The sequence below is a fragment of the Eptatretus burgeri genome, chromosome 16 (assembly GCF_056783735.1).
Source record: "Eptatretus burgeri isolate ZD-2024b chromosome 16, Ebu_testis_v1, whole genome shotgun sequence".
Lineage (NCBI taxonomy): Eukaryota > Metazoa > Chordata > Myxini > Myxiniformes > Myxinidae > Eptatretus > Eptatretus burgeri.
The window spans coordinates 52,166,394-52,188,855 of NC_140976.1; the positions used below are offsets into that span (position 1 = coordinate 52,166,394).

The following is a 22,462-nucleotide window of genomic DNA, read 5'->3' on the forward strand; positions in this document are numbered from 1 at the left end:
GCTCTCACTAATTTTGCGAGATGCTTTGGCTCTTTTTGTAAATCCGATGCAACGTATTTATTATACAGTTCCATTTCAGATGAAAAGCTTGCTACTTTTAATTTGTGCCCTCCTTGCAGGCTGGGGGACCTTACACTACCGGTAAACTTTGTTAGTGCGGGACTGCGGAAGTCTGTGATGCCTGAGGACGAGGGCAGCGATGGAGAGCAACCGGCTGACTCTGAAAGCATGCCAGCGTGCAAGCGCAGCGATTATCCCAGGGAGTTTGGCACAAAGAAAGCACCAAAATCGGTGAGTTTGCCCTCAGAGGCCACGTAAACGGCCTAACCTGTTTGGGTCTTCAGTACTTAGGGTAGTTCACATTATCTTCAAGAGAAGTGAGTTAAATGATGCAAAATATTTGCTGTTGTGAGTGAAACCTATCTGATGACCGTATTGCAATTCATTATTTTTGTTACAACGATTCTCACTTGCTCGTACTGTCGCCATAATTCCCTCCTGCAGTTTGGGTTTACTTCGACTGTATCTCTGGCTTTTACCTATGCGTTCCACAATTCTTGCAGATTTTATGTTTGCAAGGTTGACTTGATTTAAAAACTGATGTCCCCTTGCTTGGTTTGGTGTAATCTGTCGGTTGGTTTGTGCCTGACAAGATCAATACCTAAGTCCGTCGCTCCCTTTCCCTCTACTCATAAATCATGTTCTTCTTTCATCTTGGCCCACCACTTAAAACCCCATTATTGACATGGCCATACTGAACATTGTCCCTTGCCTCTCACATTGTCTCTCATCATGGTACAGGACATGGTGATCAGGGGAGGAGGCAACAAGACATTTACATCCGTTGTGTCTGAACGCTCGTTTGGCGAGTGGGAAAAGCACACGAAGGGAATCGGGCAGAAGCTGTTGCAGAAGATGGGCTACGTGGCTGGGAAAGGTCTCGGCCGGAAGTCTCAAGGTGCAGAATGACGGCAATATTTATTGCCGTCATTGTCTACTTGGCAATATTTATTTATTTAACATAATCTGTTGTTTCAAGTTTCTGCACAATTTTCTTCCCACTTGCTTTGCCCACTATACCTCTGGTGGTGTCACAGTCTGGGCACCTTTTTGTGTGACAAGTTGGCATGGCCTGCATCATGCTTGCACAATCATAGAATGTTTTTTCTGAATTCCACAGGGATTATAAATCCCGTGGAGGCGCAGATGCGGAAAGGCCGTGGAGCAATCGGAGCACATGGTCCAGAACGAACAGAGCAATCTCTTCGTGATTTTCCTGTTGTCGATTCTGAGGAGGAGGAAGATCAGGTGATTGTGTGGTTGGGTTATGTCCGAATATAATGTCCTTTTGCTTCGGCTGCCAGTGTTACGTTAATTAAAGTTTGCAGAGCAAATCTGCATTTATCACCAAATAATTTTGCTTATGTATGCAATATGCACATGGGTTGGTCATGCTTTCCTTGTGTGGGATGACCAGGAGTGTAAGAGGCAGCTGAGCCAGTGGAAGAGGGATCCAGGGACTGCCAAAGCCAAGCCCAAGTACATTTACAGAACGGTGGAAGAGCTGAAGAGTCGTGGGATGGGGCAAAGGGTGATGGCTCCTTCTGAGCTGAGCCAGGTTAAGGTGAGTGAGGTTTTTCTCCGACATTTACACACAGCGCAGCTTGGGAGTCCGAATAGCCCATCACAACTTGTTTTTGCGACTCTCTTGCAGGTGATTGACCTCACTGGCAAGGAGCAGAAAGTTTACTACAGCTACAACCAGATGCAGCAGCGGCACGGATTACCCAGTGAAGAGGAAGCTCCATCCTCTCAGGACACCCGGCGGGCAGCTTTCTCCATGCCTGAGCTTGAGCACAACCTGCAAATCCTTGTCCAGATGGCCGAGCAGGAGATCGTACAAACTGACCGTCAGCTGCGCCATGAGAAGGACCGGGTACGTTTTTCTGCTGAGGTTTTGTTTTTTATAACTTATCGTGTGATTGTTCCTGCTGCAAAAATAATAAGGCTCATGTTCAATTAAGTTCCAGTGCCTTCAGAAAGTATTCACACCCCTTGACTTTTACACATTTTGTTGTTACAGCCTGAATTAAAAATGGATGAAATTGAGATTTTAAAAATTTTTTTGGTCACCGATCTACACACCCCATAAGGACAAAGTGGTGTTTTTTGTTTCTTTTTTCATTGAAATTTTTACAAATCGATTAAAATCTGAAATGTCTTGCATAAATAATTATTCAACACGTTTGCTATGACACTCCAAATTGAGCTCAGGTGCATTCGATTTCCCTTGATCATCCTTGAAATGTCTCTACAACTTCATAGGAGTCCACCTTTGGCCATTGCAATTGATTGGGCATGATTTATAAAGGAACACACCTTTATATAGAAGGCCCCAAAGTTGGTCCACCATGAAGTCCAAGGATCTGTCCGTAGAACTCCGATTATCGAATTATGAGGAGGCATTGATCTGAGGAAGGGTATAATACAACTTCTAGAGTGTTGAAAGTGCCCAAGAGCACAGTGAGCTCCATCATTAGGACATGGAAAGAATATGGAACTACCCAGACGCCTCATAGAGCTGGCCGTCTGACCAAACTGAGCAAATGGGCAAGAAGGACCTTGGTCAGGGAGATGACCAAGAACCCGATGATCAGTCCGACAGTTCCTTTGCTGAGATGGGAGAACCTGACGGAAGGACAACAGTCTCTACAGCACTTCACATATTTAGGCATCATGGGAGAATGGCCAGACAGAAGCCAATCGTCGTCATCGTCATTCTATGACCGTTTCCATGCTTGCATGTGCAAACCGCGGTTCACCTAATGGCTGCTTTCCAGGCTGCACGCTCCCTTGCAAGCCCACTTGTTAGGCCTTTAACTCTAAGATCATCTCTCAGCAACTTTTCCTATGTTTTCCTTGGATTTCCTTGAGCTCTCCTTCCATTCACATTCATATTTATACACCTCTTCGCACAACTACCCGCCTACATCCTTTTCACATGTCCGAACCATCTCAACCTACCCCTACCCCTAACCTCACTAATGCTTTCTATACCAAACCTATCTCTTAATTCCACATTTGATCTCCTATCCTTTAGTGTTACATCACACATCCACCTCACCATTCTCATTTCATTTTGTTCACACCTCCGTTCATCCTCTTTTTTTTTTTTGATCACCCATTTTTCGCTGCCATACATTATCACGCTTCTAACGCAAGCTGCATAAAGTTTTCCCTTTAATCGGAGAGAGGTCCCTCTTGATGTCAACAGGGGTAAGAACTCACTAAACATCCTCCAGGCACTTCTTATTCTTGCATTCACTGCTGCCTCCACACCACCACCTGCACTAATCATATCACCAAGGTAACAATTTATCTCCACATTCCAGAGATATATCCCCATAAACTAACCTTTCTGCTCTAACTGGAGTCACTTGTTTACCTGCTCAAACAGCACATTTGAAGTCAGGTACCACCTGCAGTCTACCCCTGACACCACTACACCTCTTGTGCACACAGCAGTTGCAGGATTTACACAATATTGAATTGCGATGACAGCACACCTGGAGTTTGCAAAAGGGCACATGAGAGACTGAGAGCATGAGGCAAAATATCCTGTGGTCTGATGAGATGAAAATTGAACTCTTTGGCCTGAATACAAAGCGCTACATCTGGTGGAAACCGAGCACAGCTCATCACCCATCGAACACCATCCTTACCATGAAGCATGGTGGTGGCAGGATCATGCTCTGGGGATGCTTTTCAGCAACAGGGGCTGGGAGATTGTAAGGATAGCAGGAACAAGGAATGGAGCCAAATAGAGGCAAATCCTTGTGGAGAACCTACTTCAGAGTGCAAAAGACCTTCGACCGTAGCAAAGATTTATATTCTAACAGGACAATGACCCCAAGCATACAGCTGAAGAAACACTGGAATGGCTTCAGAACAAGAACATGAAATTCCTTGAATGGCCCAACCAAAGCCCAGACTCTTGAATCCCATTGAGAATCTGTGGAAAGACTTGAAGATTGCTGTTCACCGACACTCCCCATTCAACTTGACAGAGCTTGAGCAAACCTGCAAAGACAGGAGACAATCCCCAAATCCAGATGTGTAAAGCTGATGCATCGACTGTATTCCCAAGAAGTCTCGAAGTTGTATTCGCTTCCAAAGGCATTTAGACAAAGTGTTGACTCGGGGGTTTGAACACTTATGTAAATTAGATATGTCTGTATTTCATTTTCAACCAATTTGTAAAACGTGTTTTCACTTTGTCGTTATGGGATATTTTGTGTGGATGTGTGAAAAAATTTTTTTTTAAATATCATCCATTTTAAATTTGTGATGCAACACAAAAAAGTGACTGAAGTCGAGGGGTGTGAGTACTTTCTGAAGGCACTGTATTAAGTCTCTTTGCTTGTCTCGGAATTTTCATAATAGATGTTTGATTTTGCCCACTGCTGCAGAGAGTCTGTAAAGGTATTTTCAAATGTTGTTTTACCCCCAGTCTTCCCCAGAAATTATATTACATTTTATAGATGGTAACATGTTTACTTCAGGATGCACACACTGGGCTTATTCGCCTCTGAATTGTTAAACACAAATAGACCAGATTAAACGCTGGTGTGAACCCGGTCACATGATTGTTCACGCTTAAATTTATGGTCACCACTACCTGACTGGCCTTCCTGCCACGTGGTGGAACAATAAGGTGGCCCCAAGCTTATCTTTATTCATTTGATAAATCCAATCAGACTCAACAGAGTGACCAACATAAAACATGCACCTTTCAAACAAGAAAAGGAAGTACCTGAGCTATAACCACAGATCCGTATACAACAGCCGACCTAGTCTGGAATGGTGGGTGAAAGCAAAACAACAAATCAAATATGTTAAAGGGAGATTAACAAAAGCGACCCTCACACTTGCGGCACGACGAGCTTCTGGAATCTGAGCATCAAGCCCTGTGAATAGTTCCAATGATGCCCGCAGCTCCTTTCTCCTTGTACTCCGCTCCATCGCACCAACCTGTTTGCCTGCTGGGCCACTCTCGAACACACCCTCGCTCCATTGAACTGTGGAACTCTCCAATAGGGAGGAAACTGAGCTAAAGGGGGTACGTAATCTGTGGGCATCATAGCTGGTCTTATCTATCTGAAAAGTCACATGACGATGTGCATATAGTTGCGAAGTAGGTACGCAGATGTGGCATATACAACAATAACAATTACAACAAGAGGTCCCCCCTTCCTTCTCATGCATGTTTCAATATGTTGTCATATGTAGCACATGGGTGGATGCGTTACCCTAGGAAAACATGGGGCATGGCCTCAAGAAAATCAGAGTGAAAGGAGGAGGCTGAAGTGAACCATTAGCCATGAATAATCACATGACTCTGTTCACAACTAAAGTAACAGTCACTGCAACGTGACAACCCCTAACAGTAGAATGAGAAAATATTTCCCCATGCTAACATTTAAGTTTTTTTTAATTAATATAGTGCTAAGGAAATTACCAGGAAGAAACACAAATCTATTCAATAAATTACAAAATGAAATACACGAGGCACAACTCTGACAATTCTCCATGTAAGGCAATGCAGAATACACACTCATTGATGACTTTAGAAAACTCTTCCACTGCGAGCCTGAACCCATACAGATAAAGGAGTGGGTCAGGAAAGTTGGGGAAACAAAACAACGGGAGAGTAACATCGGGGATGAATTAATATTTTGGGAGGCAACAGGGGAGACAATGACGTGCCTTGGTGTGATGGCAAGGTGTGAGATTTTCTTGTTTGAGGGAGGCAGCCTGATGCACTCTATGGTGGGCAAGTAGGAGGATGTAGGTTCCTGGAAAATGCTGCAATAGTTAAAACCGCGATCGTGGAAACCATGGGCCAATGAGAAAAGGGGATGGGGGGGTCGGTTCTTGGGCTTCGAGGAAATACTATATAGAGGAAGGTGGGTGGCAGCAAAAAATTAACACTTCATAATTGAAAATGAACAAAAACACAAGACTTTTACCTTTTTTGATTCATTACAAACCAGTGAGGTTGGTGAAGATAAACATATGTACTCGTTCGTACTGTCCTCTGCCATAAAAAGAAAATATAAGCCTTAGCTTTGGATGATGATGCTGTTAGAGGGAGGGTGTTGGTTAGAAAGATATGGATGTAGAACTAGCGATGGCTGATGGATCATCGTGAGCACGACAAAGTTGCCTGCTGCATTGCCACATAGCAGAAGGGTAAAACGATCCTTAGCCACCTTGACCCGGAGCAGATCTTTCCTGCTTGGAGAGGAAGATATCAGATGGCATCCTCTTCCAAAATAATCCCGTCTCTTCGGCGTCTGCTATGGTTGAACTGGAGCCTTCATTCCCGGGTGGCTCGTGGAAACGGTAAATCCACAATGGTTTCTCCCATATCCACTCAAATGGATTAATCCGCAGTGGTTTCTCCCATATTGCTGCATTTGATTCATGTTCACAGCAGTCAATTCAATGAACCCAAAATGGTGGCCCACAGATGCCACACTTTGACCTCTTACCAAACTATCTAACTTGATTTTTTTGCGTTCTCGTTTTTTTTGCGTTCTCGTTTATGACGTCATAAACGTTCTCTGCCTTTTCGCACAACTAATTTTGTCAATTGTTTTACGTTTGAGTGCCATTATTAACTGTTGTGTCTCCTAGATCTTGTAAATCTAGTATTACAGGATCTCTGTATGGCATTTCCTGTTTGATGACTATTCATTATTTAATTTAGCTTAGTTCCCATCTGCTGGTTTGTTTACTACACATAACGGTGCGTGAGAAGCAAGAAAAGGCTCATAATCGGAGGTAATCGTACGCATAGATGCAAACAATGACTCGTCTCAGCTCAAACACCATGATTGTCCGAAATGAAATACTGCACCGCGTTAAGGCCCCAAAAAAAGATATTGGGTTTCTGACAACATCCTGCTCAATGAATGGGGTAGGTCGGTTGGGATTTTTTTTTGTAAAAATTTTGGACGTGTTTAAATGAAAGGAGTGCAGTATTTTTAGCAGCGTCTAGCGCAGCGAACGCTGCTCATAGAGAGCTCGGCGTTGTTCTTCTTGTTCTTCTTCTTGTGAAGACAAAACCTTTATTTTAGGACTCGGCTCTTGTATATACATGATCCGGATCTCCTTAAATATTAAGCACTTGTACACATCCTCGCATTGAGGGTGCCTTTTGAGAGCGTCTATCATGAACTTTTAAATATATTCGGACATTTGCTTTAAAGTTTCGAAAGGTTCACGTTACTAATTAAAGATTATTCCATTTAATATATTGTAATTTCGTAAATGCACTATGACGGGTCTCGCTATTTGCTTAATCAAGGCACGTGATGAAATATCGGAAGTTGTTTTTTTTTTTGTTGTTAGCCGATAAAACCTTTAGGACGCTGCTCTTGGACACATTTGTCCTTGTTTGATTATACATCTTTCCAATCGGTATGTGTATGTTGATAGATTAAAGGATATAAATATCATGAACTTTAACATGTCCATCGTGAGATACCAAATTGGGGTAAAACAGTATTGTGTACACAAGTCAGAGGATTAAATGACACCAATTTAGTATTTCTGTAAGGTTTCTTTCAATGCAATGAAGCTGGTCTCAGCAGTGATAACGACAGCATATCATTACCATGGCTCAACAGGACATTTGAAGGAATTGAAGAATACTAATCTCCCATTCATTATCCCTGAACATCTTGTATATTCAGATATTATACCCTTTCCAGTTGAGAAAAATCCTAGATTACACCCTTTGGGGGCATACATGAAGTTTATACTCTTCAAAATAAGAAACTTTAACCTGCCCCCCCACCCCCAACTAATGCACTTTAAATTTCATCTGCATAATCCAGCAACATAGCAATTGTTATAACCCCCTCCTCCCCACCAGATTCCCATCTCTCTCTCTCTCTCTCTCGTTCCCTCTCTCTCTCTCTCGTTCTCTCTCTCTCTCTCGTTCTCTCTCTCTCTCTCTCTCTATCTCTATCTCTATCTCTATCTCTATCTCTATCTCTATCTCTATCTCTATCTCTATCTCTATCTCTATCTCTATCTCTATCTCTATCTCTATCTCTATCTCTATCTCTATCTCTATCTCTATCTCTATCTCTATCTCTATCTCTATCTCTATCTCTATCTCTATCTCTATCTCTATCTCTATCTCTATCTCTATCTCTATCTCTATCTCTATCTCTATCTCTATCTCTATCTCTATCTCTATCTCTATCTCTATCTCTATCTCTATCTCTCTCTCTCTCTCTCTCTCTCAATCTCTCTCTCTCTCAATCTCTCTCTCTCTCTCTCTCTCTCTCTCTCTCTCTCTCTCTCTCTCTCTCTCTCTCTCTCTCTCTCTCTCTCTCTCTCTCTCTCTCTCTCTCTCTCTCTCTCTCTATCTCTATCTCTATCTCTATCTCTATCTCTATCTCTATCTCTATCTCTATCTCTATCTCTATCTCTCTCTCTCTCTCTCTCTCTCTCTCTCTCTCTCTCTCTCTATCTCTCTCTATCTCTCTCTATCTCTCTCTATCTCTCTCTATCTCTCTCTCTCTCTCTCTCTCTCTCTCTCTCTCTCTCTCTCTCTCTCTCTCTCTCTCTCTCTCTCTCTCTCTCTCTCTCTCTCTCTCTCTCTCTCTCTCTCTCTCTCTCTCTCTCTCTCTAAAAATATTTTTTTTTTCAGTGATTCTTCACCATTGAGAGATAAGGCCAAAAATTCCTCAAAAAGTTGTGAACGGATTATGACAAAATTAGGTGGATAAGTTTGGTACTGACAAGAATAAGCTGATTAGATTTTGATTCAGGTCTGGATGTAGATTCGGCCTATCAGAGGCATACAAAGTGTAAACTTCAGCCTGGCATAGGTATCCACGTTCCTGGTTGTCATTCTACCTTCAATTGTAATCTGTTTATTTTTGGTTTCCGCCCACATTCCTCCATATTTTCTCGAAGCCCAGGAACCTAACCCCCTTTTTCCCATAGGCCTTTGGTTTTAACTGTCACGGTTTTGAATATTGTTGCATTTTTCAGGAACGCAACCCCCGCGATATTTAAGGGTTTCCTGTATATATTGGCGTGATCGGAAAATAAATGAAGCCCATCCATCTTTGGAGAAAATGCTTTTGTGCTTTGTCAGTAGAACTTGGAAAAAAATGCCACATTCTACTGAGATGAACATGATTTTAATTCTGGTTCATAACTGCATCAGGTTTCATCAGTAGTTAAATCCGTTTTGCATCAGCCGATGAGATCTCTATCGTTTTATGAATAGAAAAACTTCTGTTCCTGTATCAAGAATGTTATGGACATCTTGCTTAAAACCAACTACTCCAGAATCATTACTTACTATAGAGTTCTGGAGCTGGCAGGATGGCCCAGACTAGAGGTATGCACACTCACCTCAAAGCTGTCTTTTCTGCATTCGAATCTCGACTCAGCTATAAACTGTCATCCCGGTGTTTCACAGGAACGGTGATTCATCAGTGTGTGTGCCGTCCCTCGGATGGACGTTAAACTGGGCGTCCCGTCTTCCCACAATCGTCGGTGGACGTTAAAGATTCCACGGTGTCCTTCGTGAAGAGTAGGTCAGTTATCACCGGCACCATTAATAAATTCAAAATTCCTGCCCTATCTACTGCTGGGAAGGCAATGGCAAACGACCAAGTATAACCCTTGCCAAGAAACTGCTTCAGCAGCTCCGACACTGTAATAGATTATGGTCCATCAGAAATCAGAACTGAGTCTTGTCTAGAATAATGGTTGTTTCAAATTAATATAACTGAACTTGAATCATTTATTTTATTTCTTGGCCTGTTAGTTACCTCCACTATTATTACACTTGCCCACTCCTAGTTGGTCTCTCTCGGCCACGAGCTGGATCGTTTGCAGGAACTTCTGCACTCTGATGATTCCGCTGTTGAACGTCTCTCACGGGTCCTGGGCCTCGTCGACTCATGTGAACGACGAGCTCGAGCTGGCGTGGAAGAGCTGCCACCCGGCGAGGGTGAACCTCCACTGACCTTATTTGAAGCAGTGCGGGACTTCCGCCGACTTCAGGAAGAGTTCCCAGAAGAGTATATGTCACTGGGGCTTGCCGGGCTCGCAGGTCCAGTTGTCACGCCTCTTATCAAGCAACATTTTAGTGGATGGGATCCACTCAAGGTACTCTGCTGTAGACAATGAGGGTGATGATTATGGAAGACCGAGTGAACCCGTCTGCATTCTTGAGCTAACGCATCAAATTTTCTCTCTTCCCCCTCATTCATGACATTTTTTGAAGGATACATCATTTGGTCAAGATATCCTTCAAGAGTGGAAGTCCATATTGGAGGATGCATGCTGCACACTGCAGCCATCGCAATGTGATCCCATGATGATGGACCCTTACCATCGCCTGCTCTGGGAGGCCTGGATGCCAAGTGTACGTCGCGCGGCATCTCGCTGGCAACCACGTGACTGCGAGCCCTTTGTCTGCCTTCTTGAGCAGTGGCTTCCTCTTCTGCCACCATGGCTCACCGATAACATCCTGGATCAGCTGGTGCTTCCCAGGTTACGCATTGAGGTGGGTATTCCATAGAAGGGCACAACCATATGCTTACTTCTGGATCTTTGGCTTTTATATTATTATTCATCACTTAATGGCACAGGTCGTTATGAAAATGTCACTTGAGTAATGGATGGGTTATATTTAATTGTTTAAGCTGCTGTGAGTGATCGGCTGATGGGAGCTCATACTGATCGTTTCATACCACAAGGGGGTGACTTGTTGAAGCTCATGCCAGGAAATTGCCAACCACGAGAGTTATTTTCTGTCTTTGTAGTTCGGGGAACTTTGGGGAGGGTTTTCCATTTTCCCATCCTTTTGATTTTTGCCGTCACATTGGGAGAAGTTAATTATTTATTTTTCCTCAATTATTGTGCTTGCCATTAAGTCTTCATTATGGGACTTTACCGTGAGCTAGTAATCCGTTTTCAAGCACATCTTAGCTGATGGATGAACCTAAATATTGCATACAATGTTCTATGTGTGGGACTTGTTGGAATATAAAACAAATGATTTGCACATATGAGTTGTTCTATGAAACCTAAACACTGCATGAGGGATTTGTTTTCCTCGTTGCAATGGTAATCATAACTTACTGGCAGGCTCCCGCAGAACCTCCCTGGTGAAAGCTGTTGTTCGAGAGAATGTCACGTAGTTATTTGGGCGGTGTGTAGGCAACAGACCGCTGCCTCAATCGCTCCCGGAAAAGAAAATTCAGGTTTTGAAGCAAAAACATGCCTCTTGCCGATGTGCATATATAAATACATCATGGTTATATAGCTTGGAAAGATTCCAATTGCACTGTCCCATTGGCTGACATCAGAGGCCTGAAGCCTTAGGACTGAAGCATGAGGCCGATACATGCTGTGGCCCTCACAAGGCTATGACGCCTATGGGCTCCAACCTTTTTGATATTTGATGATCCTTTTAACAGTCGCTTTGGTTTGTTTTAAGCTGAACTAGCAGGGATACCCGTGCTCCACACGGGAATCCCGTGGTTGACGGCGGGTCTGAAGGAGTATGTGTCACAGTTAATTGTAAAATTGTAGAGGCTGCCACCATTATTTATTTATTTTCATCACCACTATAATATATTTTCCCCGCCATGTTTTATATGCAGAAGACTAGTTCAAAAAAGTTAAGATTTATTGCCGCATCAGATAAAAAACCATAATGCCTCAACAATGTGAGGCTGGTTTCATGTCATCATTTGCGACTTAATTTATACGTCGGGCATAACCCAGCCTGGCCCAGCGTATTTGATTTATTTATGTCTGTTATCCTGATAAAAAATTATGTTATATTATGTATACGAAGTTACAACGTACCGATGCCCATAACCATTCTATAAAATATCTACAGAGCCCATAACCATTTAATTATAAAATATTATACACATACACCAAACGCCATCACCATTCTATTTATATGTGTAATATGTATAAATACAAACCACCACCACCATTTTTATTTTTCACCAGCAACATGTATTTCCTTCATCGCACATCCTATTCCCGTTTATGAAATAACTGAAGTAGCTCAATAATTTTAGTGGAGTGCTCGAGGATAAACAATATTTGATGTCTTCCCCTCTGGGGCCAATATGTATAAAGCCTCCGATGATCCCACTCTGGAGCATCCCACATATAGCTGACCATGGGAAAAGCAAGGAGTGGATAATTCCAGCCCTGCTACTTTCAATGACTGTCCTTTTGCCTTATTGATAGACATCGCAAAGCACAGGCATACAGGAAATTGTAGTCTCTTAAATTCAATCGTTGAATTTGATGAAATGAGTAGAATTCGCGGAATGAATACATCTTCTCCTTTCACACATCCTGTCATGATAGTGGCCTCAATTACATGTGGTAGTAGTCTTTTCACAATCAGTTTAGTTCCGTTGCAAAGTTTTGGTGCATCGAGATTACATAATAACATAATCGGGCATCCAACTTTTAACGACATATTCTACAGAGGGAATCCTGGTAATTCCAATGAGTTTAGAAATTCTGTGGGATAATGTACGGCTTGCTCAGTATCCAGTGTGGTGTCAATAGACTTGTGACTATGTTGTTCGCCTGGAACTACTTGTAATAACTGATGGTTTATTACACAGACTGTTTCATTAAGTGGAGCCAGGATTGCTCTTTCACAGAGCCACTGTATGTTTTTTGTAATTAGTCGCTAAATTGGGATACTCATGAGCCTCTAATTCTTCCATAGATGAAACTATTGTACCACAATCATCGAGAATAGATATTACATCATTCGTGTTCGGGATTTCATAATTTCCAAGTTTGAGAAGTAATTGTGCGAAATTGCCAGCATCTAAATCACCATATAATTTGACCCTCGTATTTGTTGTTGGATGGATAGTTTGTACAAATGTCCAGAGGTATGAAGATTTTATACTGGCTTTCATTTTATCAGCTGGAGTGCCATGGGGTACTACAGGTAAAGTTTGTCTGAAGTCGCCAGAAATAACCAGCGCAACTCCACCTATAGGCAGGTCTACTCCTCTTAAATCTCGCATAGTTCTATCTAATGCTTCGAATGCATCCTTAGGCGACATCGTACCTTCATCCCAAACTATGAGATCGCAATTCTTCAGCACTTTTGCTGCTTCAGTTTGTTTGCCAATGCCACAAACCGGATACTCTATTGTAGCTAAGTCGAGAGGCAATTTGAAAGCAGAATGCGCTGTGCGGCCACCTGAAAGTAGTGTTGCGGCTATACCGGATGAAGCAACGGCTAATGCGATCTTTTTCTGGCTCCTCATCTCAGCAAACAAAAGGTTGAGGACAAATGTTTTGCCAGTACCACCCGGGGCATCCAAGAAAAATATCCCACCACTTCCCTCTTGAACCGCTTCAGAAATCAGTTGATATGCATTACTCTGATCCTGAACCAGAAGCGGCTCATTGTTAGAAACAAACTTTGCGAGAGTATCTGTGTTGTAGTTTGTTTCACGGAACCATTCTCTACTGATGGTTGCGCTTTCAGACCTATTAGGAGAGGGAAGTCCCCACTTAGTTAAATCTTTCCTGCTCATGTATAATACCAAATCTTCAATGAATATCAGAGCCTCATTGCACATATCTGGTGTGTACTGGATGTCCTCTTGTGGATGTTCTCTTTGGACTCTGTTTTTTACATCCTCAGATAGGGCCTCTTTGTGAATGTCCCATAGGCTCTTGGGATCTGACATCTCACACACAGTTATCATAATAGCAAATAGATACCTCATGGTCGACGGGGATTGAGAAACAGTTTCCTCTTCAAACGTGGCGTTCCAATGGGAATCGACTTGTAGGAGTCCGAGGAGATTACAAGCCTCACGGAATGTGCTGCAAATTTGCTCGTCCACTGTTCTCAGGTCTATGAAACTCACTGGACCTCGTTTCACATGCAGGAGGAGGCGGACGCAGAAACACTCAAAATTATTGGGATGTACTGTGTACACTCGACCCAATGCATCAGATTTGTAAATACCGGGATATCCTGGAACTTCTGAACCTTGCTTCCTCCTGTTCCAACGTTTCTGACTCGAGTTCCAAGTGAAATACGTTGGCACCTGAGCGTACAGTAGAGTTCGAGCAAAGTCATCAATTTCGCATAGTTTGAAAAATGCCAGTAAGTTAGAAATTGGAGGTTCTTCCGCTCGTTGTTGGACATTTTGATCTGTAAAAGAAACTCTGTCTGTTCTCAAGGTGAATTGTCAGGTGAATAACTGGAGGAAACCTGCCAGTAACGGGGAAGGTCAATATCCTCTATATGGCTTCATCGCTGCATATATATCGACCATTTTCATATTTTTGAACCTCGTTGATGTCGTTTCTCTCAATGGTTACTACGGCTTGATCAATGCCCTTGTGAATGTATTTGCATATAATATGTATTTGATAGCTTTTACACTATTGCAGTACTCAACGTTGATATGGGCATTGAAGATAGTGGAGAGTAATGGGATATATGGAACTATCCATTTATTATCAACAACTATGGGTTCAGGAATACCGTGAACTTTAACCATTGTTTCAAATCCACCATCATCAGGTGCCCGCCTACGATACAACGGATATCGATCTTTATCCGACTGCGTTTCGTGGAGCAGTTCTCTGGGGAACCTCTTTCCACATTTTCCATTTCTCATGCAGGGTGCCTTGCTATTTATTACCCCACATGGACCATGGATCAAATGGCGTTCCACAATAGCGTACAAAAACGGATCCTCTTCTGGGTTGGGCAATTCAGCGCGAATGACTGAGTCAATCTGGGTGGGTCTAAGTTTTTCTCTGAGCCAAAAAAGGCTATGTACATGTGGAAGACCACGTTTTTGCCATTCTATGGTATACATGTACAGCAACAGACCCACACACGTTAAAATTCATCATAAGATCTATCAACAGAATGACTTTCCTCTGAAAGACTCTCGCTATTAGATCATGTCGGTCATGTGCGACTTGTCCTGGTAATAGTTCTTTGACAATTTCTGGCCACTGAGGATTACAGGTTAAAGTTATGAAAAGGTCCGGTCTTCCAAAAGTTTGAACATAGGTAATTGCATCTTGAGTGCGTTCTGCCATATACCGTGGTCCACCAGTGAATGATGATGGTAATATAACTAATTGACCAACATTTGCATGGCCATCTTTGGTTAGAGAATCACGGAGATGTATATAATTAGCCACGCGTAACTGCTGCTGATGAGTTCTGATGAATTGTAGTCATTCAGACTCAATCTTAGCATACATATCAACTATATACTGGTGAAACAGTTGGCGACCGCAAAATTATATTGAAACTATTTTACCTGTGCATGACTCTGTATGCATAGTAATCATTAGCAGATACTTTTTTTCCAACATTCATTAGTCCGGTCGTGGGATTGAACTGCCATATTTGGAAGCAATAGCCATATTGTCCTTCCCAGTTAATCAAGGGGTACTGCAGGGCATCATAGGAGCGGTGTGTCTCACTGATTATCGGCAGTTGGTCATTTCTGCAGTGTATGACTATGTCACGCCGATTGAATTCTTTCCCAATGATGACGATGGCCACTTCATTTACTTGTGGGGCGTTGTATCTTCTCTCATGCTCTCCAGCAGGAGTTCTATCAGCATGAATTACAACCCTCATGTCTTCACTGGGAGCCTGTTCTAAGGCTGTTTTGAAACTTCTTACGATGTTGTTAGTTTCATGCAACATCTTTTGCAAGTCCAAAACCAACTCGAGACGGACATCTTCAACAACGCCACACCGACGTTGAGCTTCCTGATTGTGATTGCCCATGAAATAGATCTGAAGAAACTTCGGTTCTTCTCCGGGTTGTGGAAAAATGGCCTCGGCTCAATGATATATTTGCCCACAAACCTTGAACATAGGGAAGTAGCCCGGTAACCTAACTTCTTCAGCTCCAAATGATGTCATTTGGAAGCATGAGTTATACCTCCTGATATTGCCTCGGAAATGTTGCGAGTGGGCAGATGTACCATCCAACAGAGACTTCAACGGTTCTGGTGGTTCGTATATATCGGTGATTTTCACTTTCCCTCCACTGCAACACATACCAGGATATTCTTTCTTGAATTTTCTTGCCCCACTATGACGGCAGATCTCATCCATCCCACCTATTTGAAGTATAGGGATCAATTGATACTGATTATGCTGTCTATAGTTAAAGGCTTCTCTTTCCAATTTCGATGATTTGAAAGGGCCAGCTCTGTTGGCAGCTGAATGCAACCGTTTGCTTCAGCGTCGATTGTCCGAGACTTCAGGCAGCTCTGCTTCTCTCGCTGCTGTGGTTGCTTGGCGAACGCTTTGGCGTCGAGCGTCCGTAGCTTCAGGCAGCTCTGCTGCTCTCCCTGCTGCGGTTGCTTGGCGATTGCTTCTGCGTCGAGTGTCCGTAGCTTCAGGCAGCTCTGCTGCTCTCGCTGCTGTGGTTGTTTGGCGAACGCTTCGGTGCCGAACGCCCGCAGCTTCAGGAGTCTCTGCAAGCCGAGCAGCTGCCAACGCGACCGGTCTCTTTGACGCCTTGTTGTCGTTTTCTCTTCGGTCTCGACATCTCGTAACGCTCTCACAGTCTTAGCGTGTGGCATTTTTCTCCAAATGCTGCTTCCTCGCTTTTTAGGAGGCATCATTAATTTATTAAAATTATCAAAATATTACTATTATGTATTAATGTATGGATTAATTTTATGTGTGGTGGTTGTGCTCGGGGGACTATCCCCTACAACTCAGGTCGTGGGAGTCCTCGCAAGGGGATCCGCTGCCAACTGGGGAGGCCAATTAGTCCCGGGAGCCCTGCGACAAAACGCACGGGTCCGGCTCAAAAAGTGCGGGAGTTCCAGCGATTTATTTTATTTTATTTTTTTTTTATTTTTTTTTCACTGGGGTCCGCGGGAATGAGCACAACCAACCTTTTGCCACTATACAAAAGTAAATAGTCACTCTATTTTAGCACGATCTCCTGATAGAGGAACTGGTCCTATTGCTGAGGTAAATGCTTGATGATGAGGAATTGCTCGGGAAAAATATCTCCGCTTCAACGAAAGTGTATATTAGACGACCTCTATTGATGTGAGGCAGCATGTACTGATACTGATGAACTATTGTTCTCAAGGAAATGTGTATTATAGACCTCTATAGGTTTTTGTTGAGGTAAATAAGGCCTATGATAGTGTATCAAATACCATGGACGCCGTATCGTCTATATTTGGTGAGGAAATATAAGACGGTCTCTGCACCAATGTGTATGTATAATATGAACATACTGGGGTGAGGCAGCATGTATTGATCCACTACTGTTCTCAACGAAATGTGTATAATAGACGCCCTCTATGTGAACATGTAATGTAATCATGTATAAAAAAAAAGACCGTTTTTACAGCCATTTTTCCCTGCTGTGCAGTGGTTGGGCTTTTTCTTGAGGCAATGTTTTATGGCCGGATGCCCTTCCTGACGCCAACCCTGGTCGCCTCTTACGACACACAGGGATATGGTACACCTATTCTAACCGGGGCATACACCGGGACCAGTACACTGGTACTCGTTTCGACGACCTCGGAAGGATGGCAGGCTGAGTCAACCCCCTGGTGTTAATTCAGCAGCCAACGGGGATTGAACTCAGGACCCTGGGATCCCAAGCCACCACCCTGACCACTAAGCCAACACCAGGCTTAATGTAATCATGTATGTACAATAAAATATGACTTGTGTTAATCATGCATTCAAAGAGGCGTTTGTTGATGTGAATAGGGCCTATGATAAGTGTGTCAAATGCATGTCATAATTTGGAAACGGGAATTCGGAATTAACTGTAGCACTATTTTTTTTCATTCTATTACAAATGGCGTTGGCCCCATGGCAATCAGCTGAACTTGAAAAATTAACGTTACGAAAAGTGTGTCGAATGCATGTCATAATTTGGAAACCGGGAAGTCAGAAGTACAATTATTTTACATCGGGACACTCCCGGGTACATGTTCTGTCAGCATGTGAAGTTTGGTGAGGATCAGTCGAGTACTTTTCGCGTGCATAGCTCACAGATAAACACACAAACAAACAGACACACTTTCAACTTTATATTTATATAGATGGAAACCCTATCGGGAGAGCATGGCGATTGTGTATGAGACAGCTCCAAAGATATCCTTGGCTTCACACAACATCAAAATGGCAGCCATATTATTTTTCAGGTTACTTTTAAGCGTAGAGTCAGGCCAGCTTTCTAACCAATGTGTGTAGAGGAGCGTTACACATGGCTGGATGGACAAACAAGCGTATTATTAGCCTATCTGGAATTTACATTGCAGATAAGGTATTGTCATCGCGCTCCGTCCGTCTCCTTTTTCGAGTTCTCCGGCCAAACCGTTGAGCCGATCCGGCTGAAATTTGGCACAACGTTCCTCTCCTGATTGGTAACAGGAATTGCAAATCTCGTTCTGGTCACATGACGTTCAGTAGGTCAAAATGGCCAACTTAGTAAATTTCTTCAAAAATCTTTTCCCCCAGACCCATCAGTCAGAATGCTACCAAATTTGGCTTGCAACATTAGGCTAGGATAGGGATGTTAAATTGTGAAGGTCATGCCGATCACATGACGGGAAGTGTGTCAAAATGGCCGACCGTCAATTTTTGTGAAAATCTCATAAATTCCTTCAAAAATCTTCTTCTCCATACCCATCAGTCAGAATGCTACCACATATGGGTTACAACATTAGGACAGGGTCCTGATGTTAAATTGTGCAGGCCATGCCAATCACATGACCAGAAGTGTGTCAAAATGGTGATCCCTCAAATTTCTTCAAAAATATTCTTCTCCAGACCCACCAGTCAGAATGTGACCAAATTTGGGTTACAACATTAGGCCAGGGCCCACATAAGCTGCAGCTCCAGTGGTCCTATTTTTTTTATGTATATCTCTCTCTCTTTCTCTCTCTTTCTCTCTCTTTCTCTCTCTTTCTCTCTCTTTCTCTCTCTATCTCTCTCTCTTTCTCTCTTTCTCTCTCTTTCTCTCTCTTTCTCTCTCTTTCTCTCTCTTTCTCTCTCTTTCTCTCTCTTTCTCTCTCTCTTTCTCTCTTTCTCTCTCTTTCTCTCTCTTTCTCTCTCTTTCTCTCTCTTTCTCTCTCTTTCTCTCTCTTTCTCTCTCTTTCTCTCTCTTTCTCTCTCTTTCTCTCTCTTTCTCTCTCTTTCTCTCTCTTTCTCTCTCTTTCTCTCTCTTTCTCTCTCTTTCTCTCTCTCTCCTTTGCCGATGATGCAGTGTCCCCCTTACCAGTACACTGGTGCTCATTTTGCCGACCTCGGAAGGATGACAAGCCGAGTCAACCTCCTGGTGTATTTTAATTCAGCTGCTAACGGGGCTTGAACTCAGGACCCTAGGATCTCAAGCTGCCACCCTAACCACTAAGCCAACACCAGGCTTTTATATAGATTATTGGGCATCACAGTCCTTGCACCAACCATCAGGACATGGTGATGATCACTTGGTGGAAATTCAGAGTTAAATGAATCATTTGCCACACCTGAGTACAGCTTCCCCATGGAGAGCTTCTATACCATCTTCAATCCACAGGGTAGAAAAAAAATACCTGCTCACTGCTCTAACCCACAGGTGGCACATGGGAGCCCAGTCAGTCTAACAAGTAGAATTACTTGCTTGGTGAAGGCCTACCTGATTGTGCTTACGGCCCAACGCAGGGAAGTGTGAGCCACGGTGTTTCAGGGAACCCTCATTGTAGAAAGTGATCAGTGTGCCTAAATAGTTTACTAAACAAAATTTTGGAGGAAATATTCTAAACAAGCGTTTGAAAATCTATTAAAAAATGTATGGTCTTCCTGGTCTATATCGAGTCCTTCATGTGCTCACTCTGGGGAATTTGTAATGAAGTTGTCAATAAGGGCCTGTTTTTTTATTTTCACATTTGTAAATTAATGATATTTCTTGTCGGGCTGACATAATTATTTCAATTTTTATGCTAGTCTTGGTTCCCAGTATGACAAATAGCCCCAATATTATTTGAAAATAGAATTGGATCAGCTCGAAAAGGGTCTATCCATGTGAACTGACGGAAAACGTCGAAATTGACCATTTTCACACTAGAAGGCTCTTATTGGTGCCGATAAATTCCCTTGAGTTCAATCCAATAGAAAATAAATATTTTTTCTAATGATATTGCTTGAAAGTTTCTTCGATTAATAGTAAACTTTCATGCTAGGTACCATCAGGATTAGGGAACTGATATGACTTGGCTAGCAAATTGGGTTTGGCCACTGAAAATCTCCACCGGTCCGTCACATTTTCAGAATGGTGATTTTTCTGTGTAATTCATGTTATTTTCCATAATAAATGCTTTTGATTATATTAATAAGCTTACTGATAGCATTGATGCAGTATTTTATTCAGGTTATCATTTCTGGACAATTTTGGGTTTTTGACCCTTCAAATGACAGTCATCGATGAGCTGCCGACAGCGTCCTTAGTGTACTTGTCACAGAGCGAATCAGTGTACGGAATTCCAACCATCAGGTACTGGTAGGGCACGTCTCACGGCAAACATAAGGCCAATGGGGCCGGAGGAGTTGTGAAGCAGTCGGCAGCTATGTCTGTTGTAAAGAAAGGAGAAATAATCAGAAATGCGCACGAACTTCACCAGTATTGTGTTGCGAATTTATCTTGCAACCTTGACATGCCACAAGCCAATTCACATATGGTGAGGCATGAATTCTACCTCGTGACTGAATGGGAAGTCGAACAACCTAAAATGATTAATCTGAAAACGGTCCCTGGAACGCGAGGTCTTCATGAGGCACGCTCGTGTGCTCGCCCGGATGAAGTCCTAGTTCGCAAGCGAGGATGCGCCTGTTTCCAGTGTCTGACGGAGACTTCGCTTCGTGTGAGAATAGGCTGGTGGACGAACCAGTACTGGTAAGCGTCATCACTGGGACCTCCGTCCATCACGAGGAAGCAGAAGACGAGGATGAGCAGGAGGACGTTGAAGATGAGGAAATCGATCAGTTGCCAGCAATGCCAACCGAGTTTACGGAACTATTCCTTCCAGGTACCATAGCGGTGATCAGAGGTGCGGAATAACTCAGCCCATACTATCTTATGGAGGTAGTGGAACCCCCTCATGATACAGAGACGCCAATAAAGGATAGTTATGGGAATTTGTTCTCTGCGGGTTTGAGTGTGGCATCAGGCCACTACCTCAATCTCATTCCTAGGTCCTCAGACACCTACTACGTGGATGATTCCAGAACCGCCACGGTGTATAGTAGATGCCTTCTACCGATTGTGTTGGGCGACCTCCAGTCTACCAGAGTCCGAAAGATACGTGGTAAAGATAGACTTACACGGAAAATATCCCCGCAGGACCATGAAGATATTTTAGCCTTCCTGAACTCGTCTCCATGACCTGTGAAACTGTCAATGTTAATAATATCAGCTTTCCACTACATTAGATCATTCATTGTCATCTAGTCACTTTCATTATCACTTTCACTATCAATTTGTAAAATTCCATCAGAGTACCTATAGATGACTGGTTTTTGTGAAACGAAAGTGAAAGTGAAAATGAATTCTAATAATGAAAGTGAAATTAGAATGCTGTATGAAACCGGTGTAGCTGCAATCGCATTAAAATAGCATGATAGTAAATTTAGGTGATCCAGTTGATATAGTTATCCAGAAATGACAAAATGAGATTATTTTCCAGTATGTCACGTTTTCATGAACGACATCTAGAGAATCTTAGCTTCCATGCATGTGTATATTTTGCCACGATTATCAGTTTGTTTTGTTTTGTTAGTGTATCTAATGATATTTGAAGTTCGTATAGAGTCTGAACATTAATGAAATTATATATTGCTCCTATTAAACGCTTTTTAATTCATGTTGATTTATCCGAAGCCCTTTATTTTCATCTCGAAACTGCAAAAAAAAAAAAAAAAAAACTTGCATATTTTAAACAATGGTTCACATAGCATTATGAAACAATGGTACAAGCTATAAAACCCCGAAACTACAATGTTTTTGTCCTGGACCAATCATTAGAGCTGACTTTGTTGTTGTTTGTGTTGAAAACTTGCATGTCAGCCTGACCAAATCAAAAAATCCTATCCTATTTTGAAAATGATGACATTTTGTGATGACCAATCCTTTTATAAACATTTTTTTGCAAAATGTTCAGTGAATCTTGGATTTTTTTATGCTGCAACAACTTCACTGTACATGAAAATTGATTTTTTTTTCACAACTTCTGAAACAATTTGGCTCACACTTAGCTGCTTTGACCCTTACAGCTTGTGAAAATGCTTTTGAGAAAAGGGACAAATGGTGAATACTCGTCCAATTCTGAACTGGCGTTGCTTTAT

At 42.6% G+C, this 22,462-nt stretch overlaps 1 protein-coding gene and 1 pseudogene across 4 annotated transcripts in view; one reads left to right on the forward strand and one right to left on the reverse strand.

The window, feature by feature from the left end:
• Window positions 1-22,462, forward strand: part of TFIP11 (tuftelin interacting protein 11) — a 30,958-nt gene that overhangs the window by 1,895 nt on the left and 6,601 nt on the right. For 3 of the 4 annotated variants that reach the window (XM_085859765.1, XM_085859766.1, XM_085859764.1), the window contains exons 3-9: window positions 120-291; window positions 802-958; window positions 1,181-1,308; window positions 1,478-1,624; window positions 1,715-1,936; window positions 9,898-10,206; window positions 10,325-10,606. In XM_085859765.1, the coding sequence (XP_085715891.1) occupies window positions 120-291; window positions 802-958; window positions 1,181-1,308; window positions 1,478-1,624; window positions 1,715-1,936; window positions 9,898-10,206; window positions 10,325-10,606 (1,417 nt within the window). The remainder of the gene's footprint in view (window positions 1-119; window positions 292-801; window positions 959-1,180; window positions 1,309-1,477; window positions 1,625-1,714; window positions 1,937-9,897; window positions 10,207-10,324; window positions 10,607-22,462) is intronic. The other variant, XM_085859767.1, reaches the window with a different exon arrangement.
• On the reverse strand, window positions 13,987-14,956 carry LOC147011067 (uncharacterized; annotated as a pseudogene).